The sequence below is a fragment of the Pan troglodytes genome, chromosome 17 (genome assembly GCF_028858775.2).
Source record: "Pan troglodytes isolate AG18354 chromosome 17, NHGRI_mPanTro3-v2.0_pri, whole genome shotgun sequence".
NCBI classification, from domain to species: Eukaryota; Metazoa; Chordata; class Mammalia; order Primates; family Hominidae; genus Pan; species Pan troglodytes.
Window position 1 is genome coordinate 51,852,533 of NC_072415.2, and position 25,779 is coordinate 51,878,311.

A 25,779-nucleotide genomic window follows, 5' to 3' on the forward strand; every position below is an offset into this window, starting at 1 on the left:
AAGTGTACTAAGTTCTCATATGTTCTCAGGGTACTGTACTTAGTTTCTCTTTAGGAATATCAAATTTAATATCCCTCAGTAAGTCACTTAGTTATTTTTCAATGGGGAGTCTGTAGTCATTTTTGAAATTGCATGTATTGTGGCAGTTTTAGAGCAGTGCTACTTAAAGTGTGATCTGTGGACCCACAGTATTGACTTTACCTGGGAGCTTGTTTGTATTACAGAATCTTGGGCCTTACCCGACTTCTGTGATCAGAATCTTCATTCTAGGATTTTCAGGTGATTCTTATGTTCATCAATACACTAGAGTTTAGAGAAGGCTTCTCAACCTTTGGTGTGCATAGTAATTTTTGAAAGCTTGTTAAAATGGAATTGTGGCTGCTGCCCCTAAAAATTCTGATTCAGTAGGACTGAAGTAAGGCTGAAGAGTTTACATATTTAATAAGCTTTCAAGTGATAGTGATACTGCCAGTCTGTGGGATCACATTTTGTGTAGCAATGCTCTAGATCAAGGGTGAGTAAGACTTTTCTCTAAAGCTTTGCAGATAGTAAATATTTTAGGCTTTTCAAGTCAGATGATCTGTGTAACCATTCAACCCTGCCATTGTAATGCTTAAACCAGTATGTAAATGAATGAGTATGATTGTGTTCAAATAAACTTTACAAAAACTGAGGGGAACCAGATTTGACCATCAGGCTGTAGTTTATTCTCCCTTCATCTAGATACCCTTTAAGTCCTCCTCAGTGGACCACTAAATGTTATCATTGCATTTAGCTGCAGTTAACATAATGTACCTATAGTGATTTAATCATGAGTTTATTTTCTCTTTTGTGACAAAACTAGTTATAAGAAATTGCTGCTGTTCTAACTATTTAAGGTGATTAGGACCAGGTGAAGGCTCTGTGTTTCTCTGTGATTCTCTTGCCCTTTTCCTTATGGTCTGCAACTACAGTCATCATGTCGCAATCTAGACAGGAAGGAGAAAAGGCCTAAAGGGCTAACCTCCTAGCTGAGTCAGCCGCTTGCTTAAAACTGCTTTCCTTGCATCTATATTTGCTTACATTTCATTGGACACAAATCCCAGCCCAGTGACTTTGAACAATACTATTAATTCTTGGAGCCTGAAGTTTTTCATTTGAAGGATGGTTATCTACTTAACTGGCATCATTAAACAGGTTAGAAATGATGAATATGATATGCCTAGCTAAGAGCCTAGTCTTCAGTACATTGTAACTGTGATATTATTAATTAATACTATTTTTCCAATAATTATGCCGTTGCTTAAGTTGCTTTTGGACTTCTGGAATGGCCTTCAGAACCTAAGTCAAATGAACTTTATTATTTATTGAATTTGAACAGGGTTATAAGTTCATTAACAGGTGGTCCCATCTTGTTTTTACACATGGGCTGAAATAAACAGGTTTTTGTAAATATTGCTATAGTTTTATATGTTTACAAGTTGTGTTTGTTGTCAGGTTATTAATGGTAGAAATAAACATAGTTAAAAAAACAAACTCCAAAAGGGTGCTATTTGCTAAATTCTGTTTAAGTAGTTTCAATAAATGCTAAATTTCCAGACTTTTTTTTAGAATAAAAAGATAACAGAATACAGCTAAAGCCAATGTCTTTGCCTTTAGCCTTGATCATGTAATTTTTCTTAATGCTTTAGAAGATTATTGTGTTAACTTCATAAATGTCTTTACCACTCAAATGAATGCATTTGGTTTTCTATCTGCTTCCATTTCAAGATTATTTTTCCACAGACTTAAAAAACAATTTAACCCTGCATTTACTTATGTTATCTTATAGATAACATGGTTACGAGTTATGGGATAATTGACGGTTGACTTTTAACTGTGTCCAATTTGATATTAGAATTGCTAGGCCCATGTTATAATTTAAGGTCTCCTGAACCTAACTTAAGTTTTGATGCAAGTGACTTTTGTAATTTAACAGAATTCTATAAGATTTTCTGTTTTAAATAGTACTTTGAGTTTCAAGTGACAGACATGAAGATTGCATATTTGAGAATTCAGATGAGAAACCAGAGACATTAGAAAACAAATTGATATTAAAGTTGCACAAACTGCTTTTATATTCAGTAGAATGTATAACCTGGTTTGCATTTGTTTTCACATTTTTTTTTAACTGTTACTGCAGCTGGATATTGCGTGATCACCTATATACTTGGAGTTGGAGACAGGCACCTGGATAACCTTTTGCTAACAAAAACAGGTAACAATTAATGACTACCAGTAGACATACATTGTATATGCCCATGGTTTTTACCCCTGAATCTATTTACTAACAAGATAAGTTGCGGCCTGGCATGGTGGCTCACACCCGTAATCCCAGCACTTTGGGAGGCCAAGGCGGGTGGATCACCTGAGGTTGGGAGTTCGAGACCAGCCTGACCAACATGGAGAAACCCCGTCTCTACTAAACACACAAAATTTGCCGGGCGTGGTGGTACATGCCTGTAATCCCAACTACTCAGGAGGCTGAGGCAGGAGAATCGCTTGAACCCAGGAGGCGGAGGTTGCAGTGAGCCGAGATTGCACCATTGCACTCCAGACTGGGCAACAAGAGCAAAACGCCATCTTAAAAAAAAAAAAAAAAAAAAAGATGAGTTGCGTAATTGAAGATAAATCAGAGAGTCTTAAAAATTCCTTTAAATGTTACCTTGGAAGAACATTTAGGGAAAGTCCTTTCCCTTGTAAGAATTGCTTTAGTAGTAATCCTACAGATGGTCATTTTGCCCACACTTTTGTACTGGAAATGCCTCTTTTTATGGAAAGCCAATAATGGATACAAGTAGCTTAGTCTCTTACTGTATAGCTCTAGTTAGATTGTTAAAATGTCCTTTCTCTTACAAAGTGTGCTTAATTCACTTTAATATCTACCTTTAATTATTTGCTTTTCCCCTTGGAGTTCTATGGGATAATCATTCTCAGTCCCCTTTGTCCTGACAACTCTTTAGCCCTATGTATTTATCTTTATGCAGACAGCTTCCAGACTTAACAGCTTTTTACCTCAGTCCATTTCATTAACTTCAAATTGAAATATCAAACTGCTTACTTGAAATTGTCATTATATATGGCCAGTTGTAAAAGGTTGTCCTTTCCTCTACTACCTGCCTAAAACCTGTTTCTCACCTCATTTTTCCATTTCAATAGATAGCAACATCACCTACCCAGTTGTTCAAGCTCTAGACTTCAAAGTCATTCTTAACATGTCTCTTGGCCTCATCTCATATACCGAACCTATTAGCAAATCTTGTCTACTCCTCAACTCCAAAATAGATCATGAAGTTACCCACTGCCTTCATTTTTACTACTTTGACCCCACTTGAAGCAACCAATATATGTTGCCTAAACAATTTGAATGAAATCTGAACCCTTTATTGGGGCCTTGTGGCTTGTCCAGGCAGGCCATTTGTCTGAATGTCAAACCACTCCTGCCTCAGACAAGAGCCTTTGTTGTTTTCTCTTTCTGGAAAGTTATTTATTCAGATCTTTGCAGGGCTGACTTTAGTTATTAAGTTGAAGTTCTAATGGCATCTCTTTAGAGAAGCGCTTTCTAGCTCTTTGATCTGTAATAACATATCTGCCCTCTTCCTCCAATGCTCTCTACTTATTACTGTATTGTTTATAGCACTTATCACTAGCTGAAGTTACCTTTTTTGTTTAATTCAACAACTATTTATTGAACAGCTAGTAGATGCTGGGAATACCAAAGTTAACAGAACAGACAGAAATCCTTGCTCTCCTAGAGCTTGTTGAGTTCTTATCATCATCTTCTCCCCTTCAGGATGCAAATTCCATGAGAGCAGGAACCTTTGTCCGTTGGGGTTACCCCCATGCCTCTGGACCTTGAACACCGCCTAGCTAAAGTGTTCAATAAATCAGTGTTGAATTAATGATGAATAAATACTTCTGCTCTTCCATGAACCTGTCTGGGCTAAATAATTCAAGTTTCTTCAGCTTTCTGCAGAAAGCAGATGTTTACGTTACTCTTTAAATTGGTCTCTCAAAACATTTTCTGTTTTGTTTGTATTTCTCCAAATTGTGATAATAATAATTTAACATAATACATCAAGAATAATCTATTTATAATGGCCCTATTAATTTATAATTTGGAATGTCATATATTCAGTTTTTAATTACATATGAAAAATCATCTGTTAGAACTTGCATGGGTGATGTCATGTCTGTGTCAAAGCCAGTCAATCTCCTTAATAACCAAGACCCAAAGAATATAATCAGAGTGTCATGCAGATTCTTGGCTGATTTGCTCATTTAGCAGTGGATATTTATAAAACATTATGGTGTATTTGGAGAGAATTGTAATTTGGAAGTTTTCATGTGTTATTTTCATTAGCTCTTTTTTATTGGTTGAATCTTTTAACCACAAGAATCAAGCAACCAAAATGATTCCATTTTTTTCCAGATTGTAATCATTTACAACTACAATGGAATTCTTTAATATAAAAATAATGCTAAATGACGAGTGAATGGGTGCAGCACACCAACATGGCACATGTATACATATGTAACAAACCTGCACGTTGTGCACATGTACCCTAAAACTTAAAGTATAATAATAATAAAATAAAAAATAAATAAAAAAGAATTTGCCAATGAAAAAAAAAGGTAGTATTACATCTGTAATTTTATATTTACAAGTTCTACTTGATTCTTTTTTTGGAAATTGATAAACAATCAGACAGTGTAAAAAACCTTTTTCTGTTATACTTTGAAAAGTGCCCTTGTGTGTATTTGTGTGTGTGCGTATGTGTGTTTTGATGGGGGTATTTAAGAGTGAAACTGGAAGGAAGAATCTGCGTAATACACTTTTTTGGCCCAGGTCTCAGTTACTTGTTTAATGGAAATTGAATTAAATTTCAGAAACAGAAGCTTTAAGCTTTTGTTAACAGTTTTCCACTAGAGGGTGCTCCAGATTTGCTTTTTCAAAACCAAGATTTTACCCTAAAACGTGCATAAGTAAGATGCACATTTTTTTCCTATTCAAACAGCAGTTCATTTTTTCTTAACTGCTCTGTAATTATTTCATCCAGTTACATTATGCAGTTAGCATTTTATATCTTTCTTACTGGATACATGTTTTCAAGTTTTTAGTTTTGATTTGGATGAAATTAGATTCTATAAGGAGAGACTGAGTATGTCAAGACAAATAGAAGTGTAATGCATTCTTCAAGTTCTAACAATTTATAATAATTTTTAAAAGTTTGTGTCTCTAGTCATTTTTACTGAGAGTCTGTATTTCAAAGTGGTTTTAAGTTACATTTCATATATGTTATAAATAGACTTTGTATAGTTCAAAGTGAATTTTGAATGTGGTTCAGTGCAGGAAATATATTCCAATGTTTTTAGTTTAAAAAATGCCTCGACTGTCATGAAGACTTGTCCCTTGTATATTTTGAGTTTATTATGCCTTCAAATTGAAAACTTTGGGTTCTCTTACATACTGTCCAATCTTTCAATGGCTGATGGAGCATTTTTTAATAATCAAGTAACATTTTTCTTATTCTGCAAAATACAATACCTTTGTTTTCTGTACTCATTTGCCAGCCCAAGCAGGTTTAGAGTCTAAGATTCTGCTTTAGATTAAAGTGGTTTTGAATTTTAATCGGACTTCCACTGTTTCATCTGTGTCCAGTTCTTTGATATGGGGGATGGAGCAGAAGAAGGAGCCACGCAGATTTCATTTCACTGATATTTTTTGGGGACTTAAACCAGACAAACTATTCTACCCTGTAAATATAGATGAAATAGAAAATGATCCAGCTAAGAACTCTGGGCATGTGAAAGAAAATGATTCGCTGCATATAGAGAATGTCAAAATCTATACAAGAGTAATGTTCTCAAATGCAAAATATTAGTCTCAATTATGGATTTCCCAGACCTTTTTTTGGCCCATGCTTTGTTTTTGAATACTTTTAGCTTGGTTGAAGTTTACTCAGCTTGCACAGCAGAGGGCGCTGTGTATCCACCATAAATGTAAAAGTGTAGCGATTGTATTGTCAGTGTATTGTCGTGTGATTAATTATAACGCTGTTTTCTTGAAACAAGTTTGGGGTGAATGATATTTTACTTATTAGTGCATTACTATTGAATTCTTTTTTTATTATTACTATAGAATTCTTTGGACAAGAAATTACAAAGCTAGGCTGTGGTGTGGAGTTGAAAAATAATAGATTTTTTCCCAAGAATCATTGTCCTTAGGAGAAGCTTTAAAAAGCTTACTTAGGGCGATCAGTTGTGACAGGATTCAAATGAAACATGGTTTGAGTTTATCCCAGCTCTTTGGAGAAAGGTTAATTTTTTTGTTTTTATTTTTGGGAGTTTGAGGAAAGAGGGGAAGGCAGTATAACTGAAAAATATGTTCACTGCTTATGGTATACTTTTTAATGCAATCAGTATTTGAAATTCATTTGTAAATAACTGAAAAATGTTCACAAAAGTAAAGAGGGAACTGGTATCTGTACTAAATGGAAAGTTCATTGTGAGTCCTAAGGATGGCCCTCCTGATCTTGAGTTGCCATTTGTGAGAGAGGTAGTAGCTTTTCTGTCTGCCTTGCCACTTTAGAGTAATACACTTTGAAACTTTTCTCAGAAAGCTCAAAATAAAGAAAAATGGTTATTCTTATTGTTATCTTAATTGGACATTTTCTTTCAATATAGCTCCTGTAATACAGGGTTCTCTAGAGGGACAGAACTAATGGTGTGTGTGTGTGTGTGTGTGTGTGTGTGTATATATATATATATATATATATATATATATATATATATATATATATGGGAATTTATTAAGTATTAACTCATACATTCACAAGGTCCCATTATAGGCTGTCTGCAGGCTGAGGAGCAAGGAGAGCCAGTCTGAGTTCCAAAACTGAAGAACTTGGAGTCGGATGTTCGAGGGTAGGAAACATTCAGCACGAGAGAAAGATGTAGGCTGGGAGGCTGGGCAAGTCTCTCTTTTCACATTTTTCTGTCTGCTTTTATCCTAGCTGCCCTGGCAGCTGATTAGTTTGTGCCCATCTAGATTAAAGGTCTGCCTTTCCCAACCCACTGACTCAAATATTAATCTCCTTTGGCAGCACCCTCACAGACACACCCAGGATCAATACTTTGTATCCTTCAATCCAGTCAAGTTGACAGTCAGTATTAACATCACAGCTTCTATCCTGATTTTCTGTATTATTCTTTAATTTTATGTGAAAATGATTATTTTTTAGACCAAGAAACAGTCTTTCAGAGTGGCTAATTTGTTTGGCTCTAAAGGCAAATTTTTGCATTTATTTTGCCCCTCCCCCATTGGGTGACTTTGGGTAAGTTACATAATATGCCAGTAACTCAGTCTCTTCTTCTGAATCTGTAAATAATAATAGAACCTCTCTCCTAGTGGTGCTGTGAGGTTTGAATGAGATAAGTAGACTTTTGCTTGGTATTGAGCACATAATAAACATTCCTTAAGGGCTATTAGGTTTTGTTTGCTTGTTTGTTTTACCACCATTAGATGAATAATGCCTTTTTTTTTTTAAACTTATGTAGTTCTTATTTGGACTCATACTATTAGAGAGAAGAAAATAGTTAATATATTTCAAAAATTTCTTTTTCCCACTTGCTATAATTTGGGTATTTGACTCCTCCAAATCTCATGTTGAAACTTCATCCCCATTGATGGAGATAGGATCAAATGGGAAGTGTTTGGGTCATGGTGGTGGATTCTTCATGAATGGCCTGGTACTGTGCTGGAGGTAATGAGTGAGCTCTTCTGTTAGTTCCCTTGAAAGCTGGTTGTTAAAAAAGAGCTTCGTACCTCCCCTCTCATGCTACTATGTGATCTCAGCACATGCCAGCTCCTTTTCGCCTTTATAGATTATTGATCTTTGATACTGAAAACTATTATTGAAAAATATTGCATCATTGTGCTTTTAACTGAGTGAAAATACTGCTAACCAAGTATATTGTAAGGGTTTAAGTAATAAGTATTGGGAACAGAGAGTGGGAGTATAAATGTAGGGAGCCTTTTTAATTCTGAAAATATAGGTTTTGCTATAAGAATAAATTGCTGTTTGCTACCTTCTGTATTTCTAGGTTTAGTGATAGGGCAGTAGGAAAGATACGACATTCAATTAAGACAAAAGGCATTTTATGGAAAAAATGGTAAATAAATGCCAGGTTATATATAAAAAATTGAAGAGTGGGAAACTCACTGGAGTAGGATGTCAGGGAAGAATTTTTGGAGTTGGGAATTATATGGAATCTTTAAATAATAGAGTTTGGATTATAAGGAACAGCAGAAGAAAGTCAAGTAAAAGGAGGAGAGTAAGAAGAGGTATGAAAAACAGAATGAATACAATTTTGATGTTGGACATGTTTAATTATTAAACAAAATGGAAATTTAAAATAAACTTTACCATTAAATACTGTCAAAGAGAATAGTGTATATTCTCTTTAATCCAAGAATTACAAATGCCTCAAACTACGATTTTAGAAATAAGTTCATGTTATTTATGCAAATAACAGGAAAATGTAATTAGCACCTCTTACTCACTATGTTTTACAAGTTGGAGACAAAAGGAGGTTAACAACCAGTTTGTTTTATGTATACTTTATTTCTTGACTGTTTAAGGTGGTAGATTCGAATAAGATCATACTCTCTGAACTTCTTAAACATTTTTTTTAAATTTCATTATGTGTATTTTTTGAACCTTTACAAATTGCATTTTCAAATATTAACTTTAAAAAAAAATTCCCTTCAGTATTTATGAAGATGAATTTTCTTAAAACATTACATTAATAGGCTCTTTTGAAAATACATGGCTATTTAACTTGTAAAGCATAATATAATTTCATTGTTAGATACTGAATCTTTTACACCTTTTAATTAAGTAGTAATCCTGTTGTTTGAGTTTTCTGACAAGAAGGATAGAAATACACTCTTCATTTGTAAACAGTGATACATAGCCAATATTGGAATTCCAGTAATTCCTGTAATGAAATGAAGAAAACTGGGATAGGTTTCGTATTAAAAGCATGGAGCTCATTAAATAAACCATGCATGATGGCAGTTTTGTGTCACAGATTGACCAGATTGGTCATCTGTTCAAGTATATTGGTAACAAAACATTATTTAAATAATTAAATAAAACCAAGGAAAATGTATCTACACCTGTAATATTGTGAGCTTCTTATTTCTTTACCTCTTTTGGGGCAGAATCGTGTGTATCCAACAAGGTAAAAGTTATATGAGAACTTCAAAATGAGAATAAAGTACCAAAAGAATTGCTTAGCTTAGTTGAACAGAGAACACATATTTAGTTGAAGGTGGTAAAATGGTTAACAGAAATTGATCATGGACTTTTCATCAGATCATGGAAAACTGAAATCATAGCATACTCCCCTTGAACCTTAAGAGACTATAGGGAGGCTGCTTTTCCAGTGGGTACTGAAGTTGTCAAATTCACTTTTGTAAAACTGGTTCCTCATATTTGTTGAATTATGGACTTTCCTTGGGAATCTGGTGAAGTATATTGATCTCCCACCAAAATCAGTTTCATTGTACTTAGAGACCATTAAAGCCCATTTTGGGATTCTGAAAGAGTAGTTTTTCAGTCATAAATCATTCAGTAGTTTCTTTTAATGGAAATGAAACCCTCCCCCCCGTGTTGACATTTTATGATCTTAAATATGTACAACATGAAACCTCATAATTGTGCCTACTCTTACATACTATACAATGAAAACAGATTTATAAATCAATCTGTGTTACAGATTAGTAAAATTTAACAACATTAAAATGATAGGTGGTATATTATTGCAACTAAATTGCTATTTACATACTATACAATGAAAACAGATTTATACTATACATTACTCTTACATACTATACAATGAAAACAGATTTATAAGTCAGTCTTTCTTACATATTAGTAAAATTTAACAGGATTAAAGTGATAGGTGATATATTATTGTAACTAAATTGCTATTTATGCTAAGAATATGGTTTTTAAAATTTTTCCTTTCTAAAATTTTTTTTGAGTAATAATAAATTAGCAGAAGGATTCATCTCAGGAATATTTAAAGAAATAATTTTCTACTATATGAAGGGCACTGTGCTTAAACTTTAGCACAAAAAATTTTCTACAAGATTCCACTTTCTGCTGATACCTTAAAAAGTTATCCAGGCTCTGACCGTCTTTGATTCTGAAGACTTATAAATAGGAGTTAACATTTTTAGATTACCATTACTGTGACATGATTTTAGGCATAGTTTCGTGTGAACGAATGAGTTAAAATGAGTTAATTATGTTCCGAAGGCCACTCTCAAACCTGCAGTTAGAAATATCGAAGAATTTAATAGGCTTCATCGTGAACTAATATTCTTTATGAAGAGACACTGTTTATATCAATTGTGTGACATATCACCTACCCAGTTCTTTAAGATAATTCTGGAAACAAATGAGTTTCTTGTCAACATCCAGGCAAACTCTTCCACATAGACTTTGGATATATTTTGGGTCGGGATCCAAAGCCTCTTCCTCCACCAATGAAGCTGAATAAAGAAATGGTAGAAGGAATGGGGGGCACACAGAGTGAGCAGTACCAAGAGTTCCGTAAACAGTGTTACACGGCTTTCCTCCACCTGCGAAGGTAAGTTGATTTGCTTGGCACAGAGAATTTGGGTAAATTTATTTTATTTTATAGAACAAGAGAATTTGTTTAAATCTATGCATTCTTTAGCATTGATCACTTTTTCAAAATGACAAAGGCAACAGTATTTCCTATCTTACATTTAATACCAATTTTGACAAACTGTCAAATATCAAAGGAAAAAGACATAAACTTTCTTGCTTTCCCACTATCTTATTACTATATCCCATCAGCTAGGAAGCTGACATCACATAAGATGAAGCAAACATGGAGGCTTCCAACTCAATGGGGTTGATGTCACTTTAATAAAGTATACTTTGACAGTACTGAGATAGAGAAAAGGTTAAGAAACTTCATACCATTCAGATCTGCCTGAAGACGGTCCTGGAGTATTACAGTCACCTGCTGGGTTCTCTTCCTTCTCCCTAGCTGACTTCCTATTTCTTTATCAAAGAATATAGGATATAACTTCTTTAGAGTGATATTAGTTCAATCATTTTTATTCTTTAGCAGCCTTAGTTTTGGGTACTCTTCAGGAATATTCAGAAGTTTGCTCAATGATTGTGGTAAATGTTAAATATGATTTTTATCTCTTTAACACCTCATCAGTCATTCTGCTACAAAAAAATGTTTTTTCTCCATCCTTTTTTCTTCAACGCCACTAAATCTGTGCTTCCTTCTTGCTAATTTACTTAGGACTGACTATCATATGTCATCAGGAAGAAAAATAAAAGTCATGTTTGGTAAATTCAGGACATGGCTCTGATGATTATTAGTCAAAAATGACAGGATCATTTGACTCATGCTATTTTCAGCCCAACTATGCAAAATGAACTTTTCTTAGTCCAGCAGAAAATCCCAGTCCAGGAAACATACATACATGCTCTTCCAGGTGAAAATATAACCAATAGATAGCCAGTTGCCTGTGCACATGGGTTCTGTTTCCTTTGACTTCATAACCTTTGTGACATCAATTACTCATACAGTGTTTAGTACATAGGCACTCATTGTGTGTTTATTCATTGAGAACTCTTCGTATTTGTATGAGAACCCTCCGAATTCCTGCTTTGAGTCTAGTGTGAGGCCATGTTCCCAGTTAATGTTGATGTGTTGGTCCTAGGAGACTGGTTTTCTTACAGTAATGGGGTTTCATTTATGCAGTGACTAGGTCTTCATTGTAAACTCAGTCTTTTCCATGTATCACAAACCTGTAACAGGCATTTTACAAATGGCCATGATATTTATCCTTTGGGTGGCAGAATGGCTCAGTTTTACCCTCCAGAAATGCTAAAAGAATAATGAGAAAATCAGTGCTCTTTAGATTTGTTTGGTGATGCAGAAGCACTTTCAGAGAGATGAGAGTGCCATTTAATATCTGCGATTTTTAATTTAAAATAGTCAAAGCCCATAGAAAACTAGGTCGAACCATGAATATCTCAGGGAGGTGGCAGGCAAGATGGTAAGGAATGATAACTAGAGAAATGTCAAAGGTGCTCTATCTTATTGAAAGCAGAAGGAAAACAATGTGGTTTATAAACTGTCATTGGTAGTGGATTAGTAGCAATTCAATAGAATAAGAAAACAGGCAGGTTATTAATGGAGAGCCAAGGTTGACTTCCTCGCTACAAAGAAAAGCCACAGAGAGATTAATCTAAATAATTTTATGCAGAGTTTTAATGAAAACTGTTTAACTTTTAAAAATTTCCCTGTACTTAATATTATCTGGACCTAAGTTATTTGATCAACTTTTTTTTTTTTTTTTGAGACAGGTTGTCACTGTCGCCCAGGTTGGAGTGCAGTGGCATGACCATGGTTCACTGCAGTCTTGACTTCCCAGGCTCAGATGATCCTTCCACCTCAGACTTGCAGGTAGCTGGAACTACAGGCATATGCCACCATGCCCAGCTAATTTTTTGTGTTTTTTTGTAGAGACGGGGTGGGGTCTTGCTATGTTGCCCAGGCTGGTCTTGAACTCCTGGATTCAAGCTGTCTGCCCACCTTGGCCTCTCAAAGTGCTGGGATTACAGACATAAACCCATCGCACCTGGCCAACATTTATTTTTTAATGTTGTATTTCAGAGTATGTTTTAGTTGGTTGAAAAAATGCCTTCAGGATATAAGAATTAACCTGATAGTTGTTTGGAGCTAAGGTTATCGGCACTTTTATTAAGCTTTATAGATATGATCAGCCCTGTTATTTTATAGTTTTTCTTGATAATTGATCAGTTTCTTCACAAAGAATCCACTGAATAACATTGTACCACATAAGCAGAGTAGTCCATTTGAACTTAGTTATAAATGGTTACAAAATACATTATCATCTCTTATTAATCAGTATATAGTAAGTCTTTCTTCCAACCCACACTTATGCCAAACACCATTCTTAGACACTGATGTTACAAAGATGTTCTTTTTACATTTTTTGGTAAAAATTTTCAATAGTGAAATAAGGAATACATTTAACCAGCTGGGCACGGTGACTCACTCCTATAATCCAAGGACTCTGGGAGGCTGAGGTGGGTGGATCACTTGAGGCCAGGAGTTTGAGACCAGCCTGGCCAACATGGTGAAACCCTGTCTCTACTAAAAAAGAAAATACAAAAATTAGCCAGGTGTGATGGTGCACGCTTGTAATCTCAGCTACTAGGGAGGCTGAGGTATGAGAATTGCTTGAACCCGAGAGGCAGAGGTTGCAGTGAGCCAAAATCACACCACTGAACTCCAACCTAGACAATAGAGCAAGACTCTGTCTCAAAAAAAGAAAAAAAATTTAAAAAAAAGAAATGTGTTTAACTATCAAGTAAGGTTCTCATATTGTCTCAGAGATGTTTGCCTAGTCACCAAACATCAGTGAATTTATTGGTCACATACATCATTAACTACATTGCTTCCCCTCTTTGAAGTAGTACACTTATTAAATAACACTTTCACAGGAACTCTGATTTTGCTGTCATGGAAAATAGAATGTAGAGGAAATACATTTGAAATACTATAAGAACCTCAATGTAGTTAATGGATTTCTATTTTCAGTAATAAAGGTTTTTCCTGAAAAATTTAAACTATCTTTGTGTGACTAGAGTGTAGCACAATAGTTGGCATGAACGTGGGTAAGAGAAAGAGTGCAGTTTCCTTGAACGTTACATGCAACCTGCTTCTTTCTAAAAATCCTAATTATATCACATTCCATCTTGCAATCTTTGCTAGATTTTGCACGCTTTCCCACCCTATTATTATTATTATTATTATTATTATTATTATTTTTTATCTTACCCTTAGGTTGTCTAATACTGGTTTGTTGGCCGGGCAGGGTGGCTCATGCCTGTAATCCCAGCACCTCGGGAGGTCGAGGCAGGCAGATCAGTTGAGGTCAGGAGTTCGAGACCAGCCTGGCCAACATGGTGAAACCCTGTCTCTACTAAAAATACAAAAATTAGCCTGGCATAGTGGCACTGCCTGTAGTCCCAGTTACTTGGGGGGCTGAGGCAAGAGACTCGCTTGAACCTGGGAGATGGAGGTTGCAGTGACCCGAGTTCGTGCCACTGCACGCTAGTCTGGGTGACAGAACAAGACTCCATCTAAAAAAAAAAAAAGTGGCCTTTAAATTTGTGTTTCTGAGTAGGACATTAAATGACTGTCCTATGAAGTAAACACTTGCTATTTTGGTTCACTTGATGTATCTTAAATGGAAAATTCAGGTTAATGACAACAGATGTAAAAGATTAATACCAAAGGTAGTGACAAATTATTCACAAAGTATGTGGATATCTAACCTTTATATTTATTTCTGTTTCCCTTTGCTATAACAATAGAAGCATGGATGGTTAAATTTAAATCAGGAGGTAATCCAGAAAGCACTAGTATTTACTTTTGTTAAAAGGAACATCGCATTCTACATCCGTAAAGGCAGATTTTTTTTTTTTTAACATTGATCCTGGCTGCCCGTTAGAATCACCTGGGGAGCTTGTAGGTGAGGTGGCAAGGGGAAAGTTCTGGGCTCGCTCATATTTAATTGGTCTGAGATTGGGCTCAGGCATTGATACATTTGAAAAGCTACCAAGGTGAATCTAATGGGCAGCCAAGTTGGAGAACTTCTAATATATCTCTTTCAAAACTGACTTTGTATTCTTCTCCTTATGTTACCTTCTGGTAGATTTCCCCATGCCAAGATGGGAAAAAATTATGTACCTATGTAATCAACAAAACAGAGTACGAATGATGGAGAGTTAGTTGAAAGAGCATCTTTTTTTTTTTTTTTTATAATATGTAACAGCTGATTGTACGCTGCTGGCATCACATTCCTTGAAGCCCTCTCAAGTGAATCATCTCTATTTCCATAGAGAAGGGCTTATCTAACCTGTGGCCCCCAGGCCACATGTGGCCCAGGACAGCTTAGAATACAGCCCAACACAAATTCATAAAGTTTCTTAAAACATTATGAGATTTTTTGTGTGTGATTTTTTAAAGCTCATCAGCTATCATTAGTGTTAGTGTATTTTATGTATAGCCCAAGACAATTCTTCTTCCACTGTGGCCCAGGGAAGCCAAATATTGGACACCTCTGATGTAGAACCTTCATTATCATTATAAAGGGTTTCATTCTGGACATTTATTTTTGCCCACCCCTCACTCCCCTTACCATTTTCATCCAGTCCTGTGACTTTACATATGATCCTAGTGCTGATGACTTTAAACTAATATCACTAGCCTTCATATCTCCTCTGAGATATATCTGACATCTCTACTAAAAATCTAGTAGGCACCTCAGACTCCACATGTCTAAAACGAAATTCTTGAATCCCTGCCTAAAATCCTGTTCCTCTTCCATTTAGCCTCTCCTATCTTGGTGAATAACACTAGTGTCCTATTAGGCTAAATCCTTTGTGTTTTTCAGTTTCTCTATCCTCTCACCCTGACCTCCATTGAAACCATCAGCAAGGATCATCTATTTCATCTCCAAAATATAGCCTGATAACCCCCATGTTGGTTCCTGTCCACCTGGAAGTCTATGATATAGTTTCTCTACTTTGATTCTTACTCCCTTCAAGATGGCCAGTGTGAACTGTTAAAAATGCCTATCAACGTGTGTTACTCCACTCCTTAAACTTAGTTGCTTCTCAGTGCATTTCAAATACAACTATACCACCTTAAGATGCCTCTTTCTCTCATTTTCCCATTTTCCTGTTGTTTTTTTCTCTTTTAAATCTTTTAATCAAGCAGACATAAAATTATCATGTTTATCAATTCATTATATTAGTTTAAACCCTCCTCCAGAATGTAAACTTCATGAATGTGGGGACCTTGTTTGTTCAGTTCACCACTGTCTGTCTGTATCCCTAGTGCCTACAGTGGATATAGTGAGTACTAAGTAAGTGTTTGTTGGTTGAATGAATAAAATGATTACATGAGTAGGAATGGAATAACATCTGTGGTATGCATTTATCAATTCCCACAAAGAAATTAGTAACTTAAAGCTAGGTTAAAGCTGTTTAGCTATTATCATAACTTTTTGTTCCTAAGAGTTTAAGTGGGTTAGGGCCTGATTTGATTAGACTACATCAAGGTAGAAGTGTTTCATTGTAATTCCTCTTGATTTTTATTGGCAATATAAAATTCAGAAATGAGGATAAAACAGATAATTTGAAACTTATATGGATAGTCATTTTTCTATAAAAGTTCCATTATCATTACAGTTTAACTATTAAACATTTAAGTATTAAGTAACAGTTTGTATTTTATTATTATTATTATTATCATTATAGATAGGTAGATAACTGGAATAAAGATCCTACATCACCCAGATCCTGCCCCCATCCCCTAGAGAAGACAGTGCAAGGCGCTTGGTTGACATTTTTACTGAAACAGCTAAAACCCTTCATTGCCTAAAACCAATGCTTTCCTTACATCCATCCTGAAGATCAAACCTGAATCTCTTTTTATCAGTGCTAAGGAGGGGCCACTAAGAGCATAACTACCCAAAGTGGAGAGGTCCCAGTGGAGATTTATTTAAAACTTTCCCCAGAAGGCCCCACCTCTGGAAATGACCATTCAGAATAGTAACATTTGTTCTCTTTGGAGGAAGAGGAAGAGTTTGAGGATTGGTGAAGAGAAACTGTTAGTTCCTGTTGGAGGCCAGCATACTCTGAAGATATCATTATTTAGATATCTTGCCCATTTTTAATGCAGCAGAGTACTAGCAATTTTTTCTTTCTTATAGAATTACTTTTATCCAGGTCAGTCACTGTAGTTCCTGAAATGATGATTGGTGTATCTGGAAGATACTCATGAGTGATTCATGGGATGATTTTATTTCCCTTTCATTCATTTAGCCATGACACACTGAGGTCATCTTAAAGTAGCAGATTGTTATCTTCATCTAGCAAAAACAGATAGATTTTAATTGTTATAAAATGTGAATTGCACATAAAGTAGATCTTCCTCAGATCCCTTCTAAAATATATATATACACTTACTAAAAAATGAAAAGAATGTCATTATTAGATGATTACTCCAAAGGTCTGTCCCATGGTGTAGGATTTAGAAATGGTGTTATATGAAGACCCCAAAATAAAATATTTGTCAAGGCTTGCATTTCATTGATACCAACTGACGAATTTTCTGCTGGAATAATAGTAATCACTGTAGAAATCCAAGTACCACTACTTCTAAAGTATTCTTAATATGAGAAAGAAATGCAGAATTCTTAATCGTTGCTATTTTTTTTCTTTTCTGCTCTTCTTTAGGTATTCTAATCTGATTTTGAACTTGTTTTCCTTGATGGTTGATGCAAACATTCCAGATATTGCACTTGAACCAGATAAAACTGTGAAAAAGGTAATTTTTAAGTAACATAAATGAAGAGCTCTTCTGTATAATTTTTCCATATTCCAGAATACAACAACCTCTCAAGTCTCTGCAGCCAGTTTTATCCCCTTCCTTGTTCCTGCCCACAGTCACATGAATAGGTTCTCTCATCTGGAGAGACAGCTTGCTTGCTACTCCAGCCCTGCAGTCACAGGGAGGAGGAAGCAGCAGCCCAAAGCTTAAAGAACTGAGCAGAGTTTTCAGCTATTGTCCATCATAGGGAGGATTTATTTTAAAATTGAATTTAGCCAAGTTAACTGCCAGCTACAATGAATCTTCACAAGAACACAACAGAATTCATAGTCTCTCTAACATATCATTTGGAATGTCTATTATCTCTCTTTTTTTTTAATAACTAGATGTGTGAATAAACAGAAAATGTGACACTAAGCCAATGAAAAAATAAAACAATCCGTAGAAACACCCTGAGATGACCCATGACCACAGAAAAGGACTTTAAAGCAGCTGTTACAAATGTCCATGCACCTAAGGGAAAATAAATGCATAATTACTGAACAGATAGGACTATCAATAGAGACATTAAAACTAGGAAGAAAGAACAAAATGAAAATTATGGAACTGAAAGTACAGTAGCTAAAATGAAATATTAATTGGGTAGGCTTAACAGCAGATTGAGTTATGGCATTAGAAGTCAGTAAACTTAAAGATAAATCAATAGAAATTATTTAATTTACTTCCACACCTTCACTGCCTGTGGAGGAACAGGAACAATGTCAATCATTGGCAAAATAAACTAAACTAGATCTTCTCATATGTCTCCATTCCTATAGAATTTCCCTGTATCCCTGTAAAGGACTACCTCAATAGATCTGTAGTTTCCAAAGATGGGGATTTTTTTTTAGTTCATATTTAAAGTTGTGGTTAATTTACAATAGCCTTAAGTATTAGAACAATTAGTGTATGTGTTAATCTTAAGAACCTAGAGGACAGCCTAACATAAGTCAGTAAATCTGATACCAAATAACTATTTATATACAGTTAACCCTTTGGTATAAAAGAGAATATTTTCATATTTGGTAAATAACATTTTTATGCCAAGTGTATACCTTCTCTTTGTAATTCGGGCACTTATGTAAGTATGCAAGCTTTGATAAATTGGGCTAAAGTTTATTTTGATTCTCCTGCTCTGTAGATTTTTTATTTCCTTAAAAATAGTTCCAAAATTGTCAGATATTCTCTCTGTAAGTAGAAGTTAAGGAAATCAAAAGATCGAACTTAAGGAATATGTTTGTCATTATCTGGGATGCAGACATGAGAGAGCTAGTTCATTGAAGATACAGCCTTAGATGTTCCTCCACCAAATTGTTCTTGTCTTCACTTCTTACATTTACCTCTCTTTTACCTCCTGCTATCTTGTGGCTCAAGCACTCTCAGATCACCTGGTATACCTCCAGTACAGTGAAGAGACAAGGGCACTGAGCTGGGGCTATGGATTGTTGCACTGTTTGTCATTTCTTCTTTGTAGCTTTCTAGTAGTGAAACCCTATACTTCAAACACTAAATGTGGACCACACTTTATCCACTTGGAATCCCCATTTTCTCCTAGCCTGTCTTTGAGAAGTATATGTGGGTTATTTACAAGAGAAAGGAGTAGTCTGTAATGGTTGTGTGTGGTGGGGTAGGATTGTCTGGAAGCATGTGCCAGTTAAGGGTTCTTGAGCTGGCTTCATGAATTCTCTGTGCCTCAATTTCTGCATATTGTCGATGAGATATTATCTACTGTATGCATATCAGTCGGATGAAATGTTGCATGTATAATACTTGGCATGGCATTTTGCACAAAGTAGTTCTTCAGTAACATTGACTTTTATGTATATATAAAATATACGCACATAAATATACATACTAGTTTTTCTAGTACTTAATGCTACTGAAAATCAACTGTAGCTTTAAATAAGACCAAAAAAATTATTTTATCTTTGGAAACTGTAGACCTATTGATGTAGTTTTGTGCGGGGATGTCGGGAAATTCAATAGGGAAGGAAACCTTAGAAGATCACATTTAGTTTATTTTGTCAGTGATTGACATTGTTCCTGTTCTCATATAGACACTGAAGGTATGGGAGAATATTAATATAATCTCACCTTGCTTCATCCAATTCACAAGGAATAACAGGGATAAAGTGGATTATTAATAAACATGCCACAATTTAAATCATATATAGTAACTCTAGGTTTTAGATTTAAAAAAAAGGCACACCTTTAGTTAAAAGAGCAGTTTTTCTGTTTTTGAGATGTAGGGCCCTAAGAAATATTTCTTCTTTTCTTTTTTCTTAAAAACTGTTTACAACCAACAAGAACAAGGTGATATACAGAGCATATAACAAAAACAGCAAACTTCCACACTCCAAAGAATGCCATTCAGAATTCTAATAAGTTACAGGTCATTTATTTGCCATAGGAATAGCTCATGTTACCTTATAATGTCTGCATCAGTTTGATTCTGCCTGTTCAAAATGTGCCCTATTTTTCTTCATTGTAAAGACTAAGAGTGTTATCTTATAGGTTCAGGATAAATTCCGTTTAGACCTGTCGGATGAAGAGGCTGTGCATTACATGCAGAGTCTGATTGATGAGAGTGTCCATGCTCTTTTTGCTGCAGTGGTGGAACAGATTCACAAGTTTGCCCAGGTAAGTTCCAAGTGCAGTGCATTTTTCTCACCTTCTCCGTGTACTGCCCCGGATTCCTTGGAGAGCCATGCATTTCTCCTGCCAGTTGACATCTTTTCTGTTTTTCTATCAAGTCGTTTTGACATCTCACCAGCCAGCTGAAGTGAATCGTGTTTCACACGTTACTAATTCCAAAACGTCTGCTTTTCTTAGTAATGACTAACTTCTGGAGCACCAGCATAGGTATTTTTGTTCTTTGTAGTCAGTGGTGATTATACGTCCTCTTGAGAATGATTTTGGATCCAGCAGAGGCCTTAGCAATTGAAACTTGGACACTTGTTGGGTTTTGGTGAATGATGAAGTGCTGGGAAAGTTTAGAAGCTAAGAAAAGCAATCCACATCACACACCAGAAAGGTCTATCCATAGACTTACTATTAGCAGTATCCACAGATAAGTGAGGGATTACCCCTTTATGGTAAACTTCAGATTTAAAACCCATTTTAATTATGAATTGCATAATAAGGATGACTATGAAAATGGTTAGCAAACGGAAAAATTAGGCTGCTTTTTTCTTCTATGCCCTCACCTCTCCTGTGAACTCCTTCCTGGTGTTACACATTCACTTAATGATTTTCCTAATCATCCAAGCTCAAAGCTTGTCTGCTTTGAATTTTCCCTCAGCCAGTGACCAGTATCTCACCAAGCCGTGTTTGTTTCTTTAACCTTTTTAACCCAGTTTTTTTTAACTTTATGATACCTAGGTGTGTGCAGTTTCCTCATTGCCTAACAGCGAAGTCAAATCTCTGGCAACTAAAGGCCTTCTAGAATATTGTGTTCTATGCTGCTTTTCAAGCTGTTGCGTAATACTCTCTTTCTCTAAATATTTTGTTGTCTTTCATCATAGCGGACAACTTTGCTGCTGTCATTTCTTCAGCCCAGAAATCAATCTTCTTAATAATGTATCTTCTGTAAACTTCTACATGGCAAAATCCAACCTGTCCTCCAAGAGCTCTTAATGCTCTTTGATTCATCTTTCTCTAAATTTCTGTATGTTTTCTACCTTTATTACGACTTGCACTTATGTTTTGCTTTCTTTTTTTCCTTCCCCCCACCTCCCACTTTTCCCACATTAGCTGATGTTTTGCTTTTTATTATAGATATTTAGATTCCCGGGGCCAGGTGTGGTGGCTCACGCCTGTAATCCCAGCACTTTGGGAGGCCAAGGAGGGTGTATCACGAGATCAGGAGATCGAGACCATCCTGACTAACCAGTGAAACCCTGTCTCTACTAAAAATACAAAAAATTAGCCAGGTGTGATGGCGGGCGCCTGTAGTTCCAGCTACTCAGGAGGCTGAGGCAGGAGAATGGCATGAACCCGGGAGGCGGAGGTTGCGGTGAGCTGAGATTGTGCCACTGCACTCCAGCCTGGGCAACAGAGCGAGACTCCGTCTCAAAAAAAAAAAAAAAAAGAAATAGATATTTAGATTCCCTTATAACTCTTCAAATACAGACTTCCTGAAGGCTGGGCTTTGTCTATCAGTCACCTAGTAGTGCAATGCCTTATATACTTAAAAAATATTTAATGAACATAAAGGAATTCCTGCCTCTAGATGTTAGCTTATACTCTTTTTCTAGCTCAATAAAAAAGGTGTTTTTCCCTGAACACCAGTCTTGATCATATTTTTATTACAAGGGCTACCTCAGGGTCTGCTTCATGGGTCATTAATTGTAACCAATCATTTGTTGAGAATAAATTGTGATTCAAATAGTATGTGACTCGTCAAAGTCAACCAGCTAGCTAAAGGTGGACCTTGCTCTACATATAGCAGAACAGAATATTTTAGAGGTATAGGGGGAAAAAGGCCAGAGAGATATCATGACCACTTGACATCTGTGACAAACAAGGGACAAAACCAAGACTTAAACCCAAATATTTTGACTCCCATATTTAGTATTTTTTAAACCAGATCTTTTCAGTGTCTTGCTCATCACTATACTACATTAGTGTCAATCAAACTTTTCCTGGCCACGGCCCATCTCTGTGTGTGTACACCTTATTTTTTTCTTTTTTTAAGCTCAACTAGTTACAACATGCTTGAAGTCAGAAACTCTTAACTTCTGTGTCTTTGTATTTCTGTAGCAGGGGATTTACCCGTTGTAGTTGGTCATTTATATTTTATCTTACTCCATCTCTATCTACAAGTGTAGAAATATCTCTCCATCATAGGTTTTCCTTATTCCATACTTGTAGATTCTGGTTTTTCTCCTTTGTTTTCCTGGAGAATGATATAATGGAGCTAAAACTCCAAACTTGAAATTAGTGCTGCTGCCTAACACTCATTTCAGTAATCTATAGCTACACAAGCATCTCCAGACTTAGTAGCTGAAAAAGCAATAATGATTTGTTATTTCTTACTTAGGATGCTTCAGTCAGGAATTTAGCTAGAGCCCAGCTATGAGGTTTTTTTGTTTGCTGTAACATTAGCTGGCTTCACTCCTTCAGCTGTATTCGACTGGTAGTTGGGTTTGTCTTGGAGGTCCAGCAAAGCTGCACTCAATAGGTCTGGCAGTTAGGTGTTCTCTGCATGGACTATCTCTCTCCACTTCCTCTGTCATCATTTCAGACTCCTGCCCAAACTGCTGCTCTACAGCATGGTGACTGATTTCCCCAAGAGGATATGAAGGCAGACGTGGCAGGCCTCTTAAAATAAGTCCCAAGAGCAGCCCAGATTCACAGAGAGAAAAAATAGATTCTGCCTCTTGACAGGAGGAGAGAGTTGCATATGCAGAAAAGAGAGGAATTAAGTAGCATTTTTGAAGATTTCACTGCCACTCAGCTAATGTGCTCCAGCTTAAAGTTGAGCCTTCAAGTTCTGTAAAATGGATTAGTGGCATGCTTTATTTTAGTGGTCTAGTTTTGAAATTCTATTGTTAATTTGCATAAGATGCCCATTTTGCCTGCTGGATCTAAAAATAGAAGGGCCATTTTTCTTAATTCTCTTTATTAAAAATGGAGGAGAAAAAGAGGTTGATAAAAAGTAGTAGTTTTTAGGGGACCATAGTATTATTTAGGGGAGCTAGTAATAGAAGGACTTTGGTTTACCAAAGTCTCTGGGCCTCAGTTTTCACACCTATAAAGTGATTGACATTGAGGTTAAAACATCTGTTTTTGATATAAATTTAATATAATGTCAAAGGTTAATTGCTTTACAAAGCTAATGTTGACTACTGCAAGGGTTGGTAAATGAAATCTGCCTCTCCCCTCTCCCCATCTTAGGGATGGTTACATTGTGAAAGTTGCTGAGAGCTCTTTGAGTTATTGGCGTGTACCTATTCTTCTATTCATAGAGAAAATAAAATATGAATGGCAAAACGAATTGGTAAAATTGCAGTGGGCATGCTCTTAAATTAGGGAGGGATCATTTTATACACATTAACAGATTATTATAATTCTTGAGAAGAAACATTAAGTCTGTTTCCTAGGTTCCTGTTTTCTAGTTCTTCATTACAATAGTAGATATGATGTAGAAATCCTGTAATTAACATTACTTTAGTCTTGGTTGTTACAGGCTCTTTTGGACTAGGATAGATTGTTGATGACCTTGATAATCAAAGTTACTGCCACATGAAAATAAGAGTTAAGAACAAATATTTGAATTATTCTAACAGTCTAAGGATCACCATCTTAGATTTGTAAAACTAGAGGTTTATTGCAGCATGAATATGTAGATGAACTTTTAAAATATCATTTCTTAGGTCTCCAATTTACAGTGATTGACAGTGTTTGGGACAATAACAGCTTCAACATTTATTGGAATGTATTTCATACAGTGCTTCCCATTTTTAATTAAATAACCATTACTGTGATAATACAAGTATGTTTTAGTGTTATCCCTATTTTATAGATGAGAAAACTGAACCACATAAAAAGTTGTTTTCAGCCTGGCTCAGTGGCTCATGCCTGTAATCCCAGCACTTTGCAAGGCCAAGGCAGGCGAATCACATGAGGTCAGGAGTTTGACACCAGCCTGACCAACATGGTGAAACCCTGTCTCTACTAAAAATACAAAAATTAGCCAGATGTGGTGGTGGGCACCTGTAATCCCAGCTACTCGGGAGGCTGAGGCAGGAGAATCACTTGAACCCAGGAGGCAGAGGTTGCAGTGAGCCAAGATCACTCCACTGCCCTCCAGCCTGGGCAACAGAGTGAGATTCTGTCTCAAAAAAAAAAAAAAAAAATTAATAAAATAAAAGAAAACTTGTTAGTTAGTTGTTCTAACTTATCAGACAGATTCAGTTCTTTTTTACCAGAATTTCATATTCTTTATCCTAAGGGATGAACTTAAAAATGTTTGTGATATTTCTTAGATTTCCTTAAATATATAATTTGTGCTCCAAAATAAGGGTTACCTATGGATGTTTAATTTTACTGGAACTTGTTTAGGCACTGAAGCATACATGGGATGCTAAATAAGGTCTTAGCTTCATACAAATCTTTTCAAATAACAATTATAAAAGCATAGTTGTTTCTTAATTGATCTCTGGAGTTTATTTTCTCTTTGAAACTCACATGTCTACATATATTGTCTAAGTATTGATACTAATAAATCACATAGGCATTCAAATTCAGATGACTGGCATCTATTTTTTTGTCACTTGTAGTCGTCTATTATAATGATGCAATATTGTTAATCAATTTATGGTAATTTTAGTACATTCCCATTAATCATTGTGGATAGTAGAACCAACTTTTTAAAAAATGGGAGTAGATTAATACATGCTTAAAGAATTACAGATATTTCAGCATAAAAGAAACAACATTCAAAAAGAAGACTAAGAATTACTAGATACAACTATTATATCCAAATGCTACAAAAGCTTGTTTTCTTTCATCATGCAATTCCTTAGGAAGGGTAGAGATTAAACACTGCAATATTTGTTTCCTAGCAACACCCACATATTAGTGATACAAATTTTCCACTGGAAAACAATTTTATTTTGGTCATTGTCTTTGAAATTGCATCATTGTAACCCTTCTCTATGCCAAAATGATCTTTTTTGGCATCTTGTTCTGTCGCCCCCCACTGGAGTGCAGTGGTACAATCATGGTTCACTGCAGCCTTGACCTCCTGGGCTTGAGTGATCCTCCTGCCTCAGCCTCCCCGGTAGCTAGGAGTACAGGCATGCACCACCATACCCAGCTAATTTTTAATTTATTTTTTTGTAGAGATGAGGTCCGACTATGTTGCCCAAGCTGTTCTCGAACTCCTGGCCTCAAGCAATCCTCCTGCCTCGGCCTTTTGAGTGCTGGGATTACAAGCACGAGCCACCATGTCTGGCCTTGAAGTGATCTTTACAGTGCTTTCGAGGGTTGTATACGTGGGAAAGATAGAGGTCATATAGTTTGGGTCATGTACAGTTGCACAAGTAGGCCTTTCACTGGTGATCTCTTACACTGCAGTCCATTTCCTGTTTCTGCTTTTCCCTGTCATCCTTTCTTTTCATTTATGATAGTAAAAATCTTGAGAAAGGGGTGTGTTTTCCAGTAATGTTAATACATACTAAATCTAATTAATTAAATCTTGGCAGATTAACTAGAGAC

At 35.8% G+C, this 25,779-nt stretch overlaps 1 protein-coding gene across 7 annotated transcripts in view; it reads left to right on the top strand.

Annotated features, from left to right (window-relative positions):
- The window catches only part of PIK3C3 (phosphatidylinositol 3-kinase catalytic subunit type 3), a 126,231-nt gene that overhangs the window by 92,215 nt on the left and 8,237 nt on the right, over positions 1 to 25,779 (top strand). For 3 of the 7 annotated variants that reach the window (XM_001142812.6, XM_016933599.3, XM_003315876.5), the window contains 4 exons: positions 2,162 to 2,236; positions 10,515 to 10,683; positions 17,424 to 17,514; positions 20,071 to 20,196. In XM_001142812.6, the coding sequence (XP_001142812.1) occupies positions 2,162 to 2,236; positions 10,515 to 10,683; positions 17,424 to 17,514; positions 20,071 to 20,196 (461 nt within the window). Of the gene's footprint in view, positions 1 to 2,161; positions 2,237 to 3,811; positions 3,952 to 10,514; positions 10,684 to 17,423; positions 17,515 to 20,070; positions 20,197 to 25,779 lie in introns of those variants that run through there. The other 4 variants (XM_063795615.1, XM_063795616.1, XR_010151909.1 and 1 more) reach the window with 3 other exon arrangements.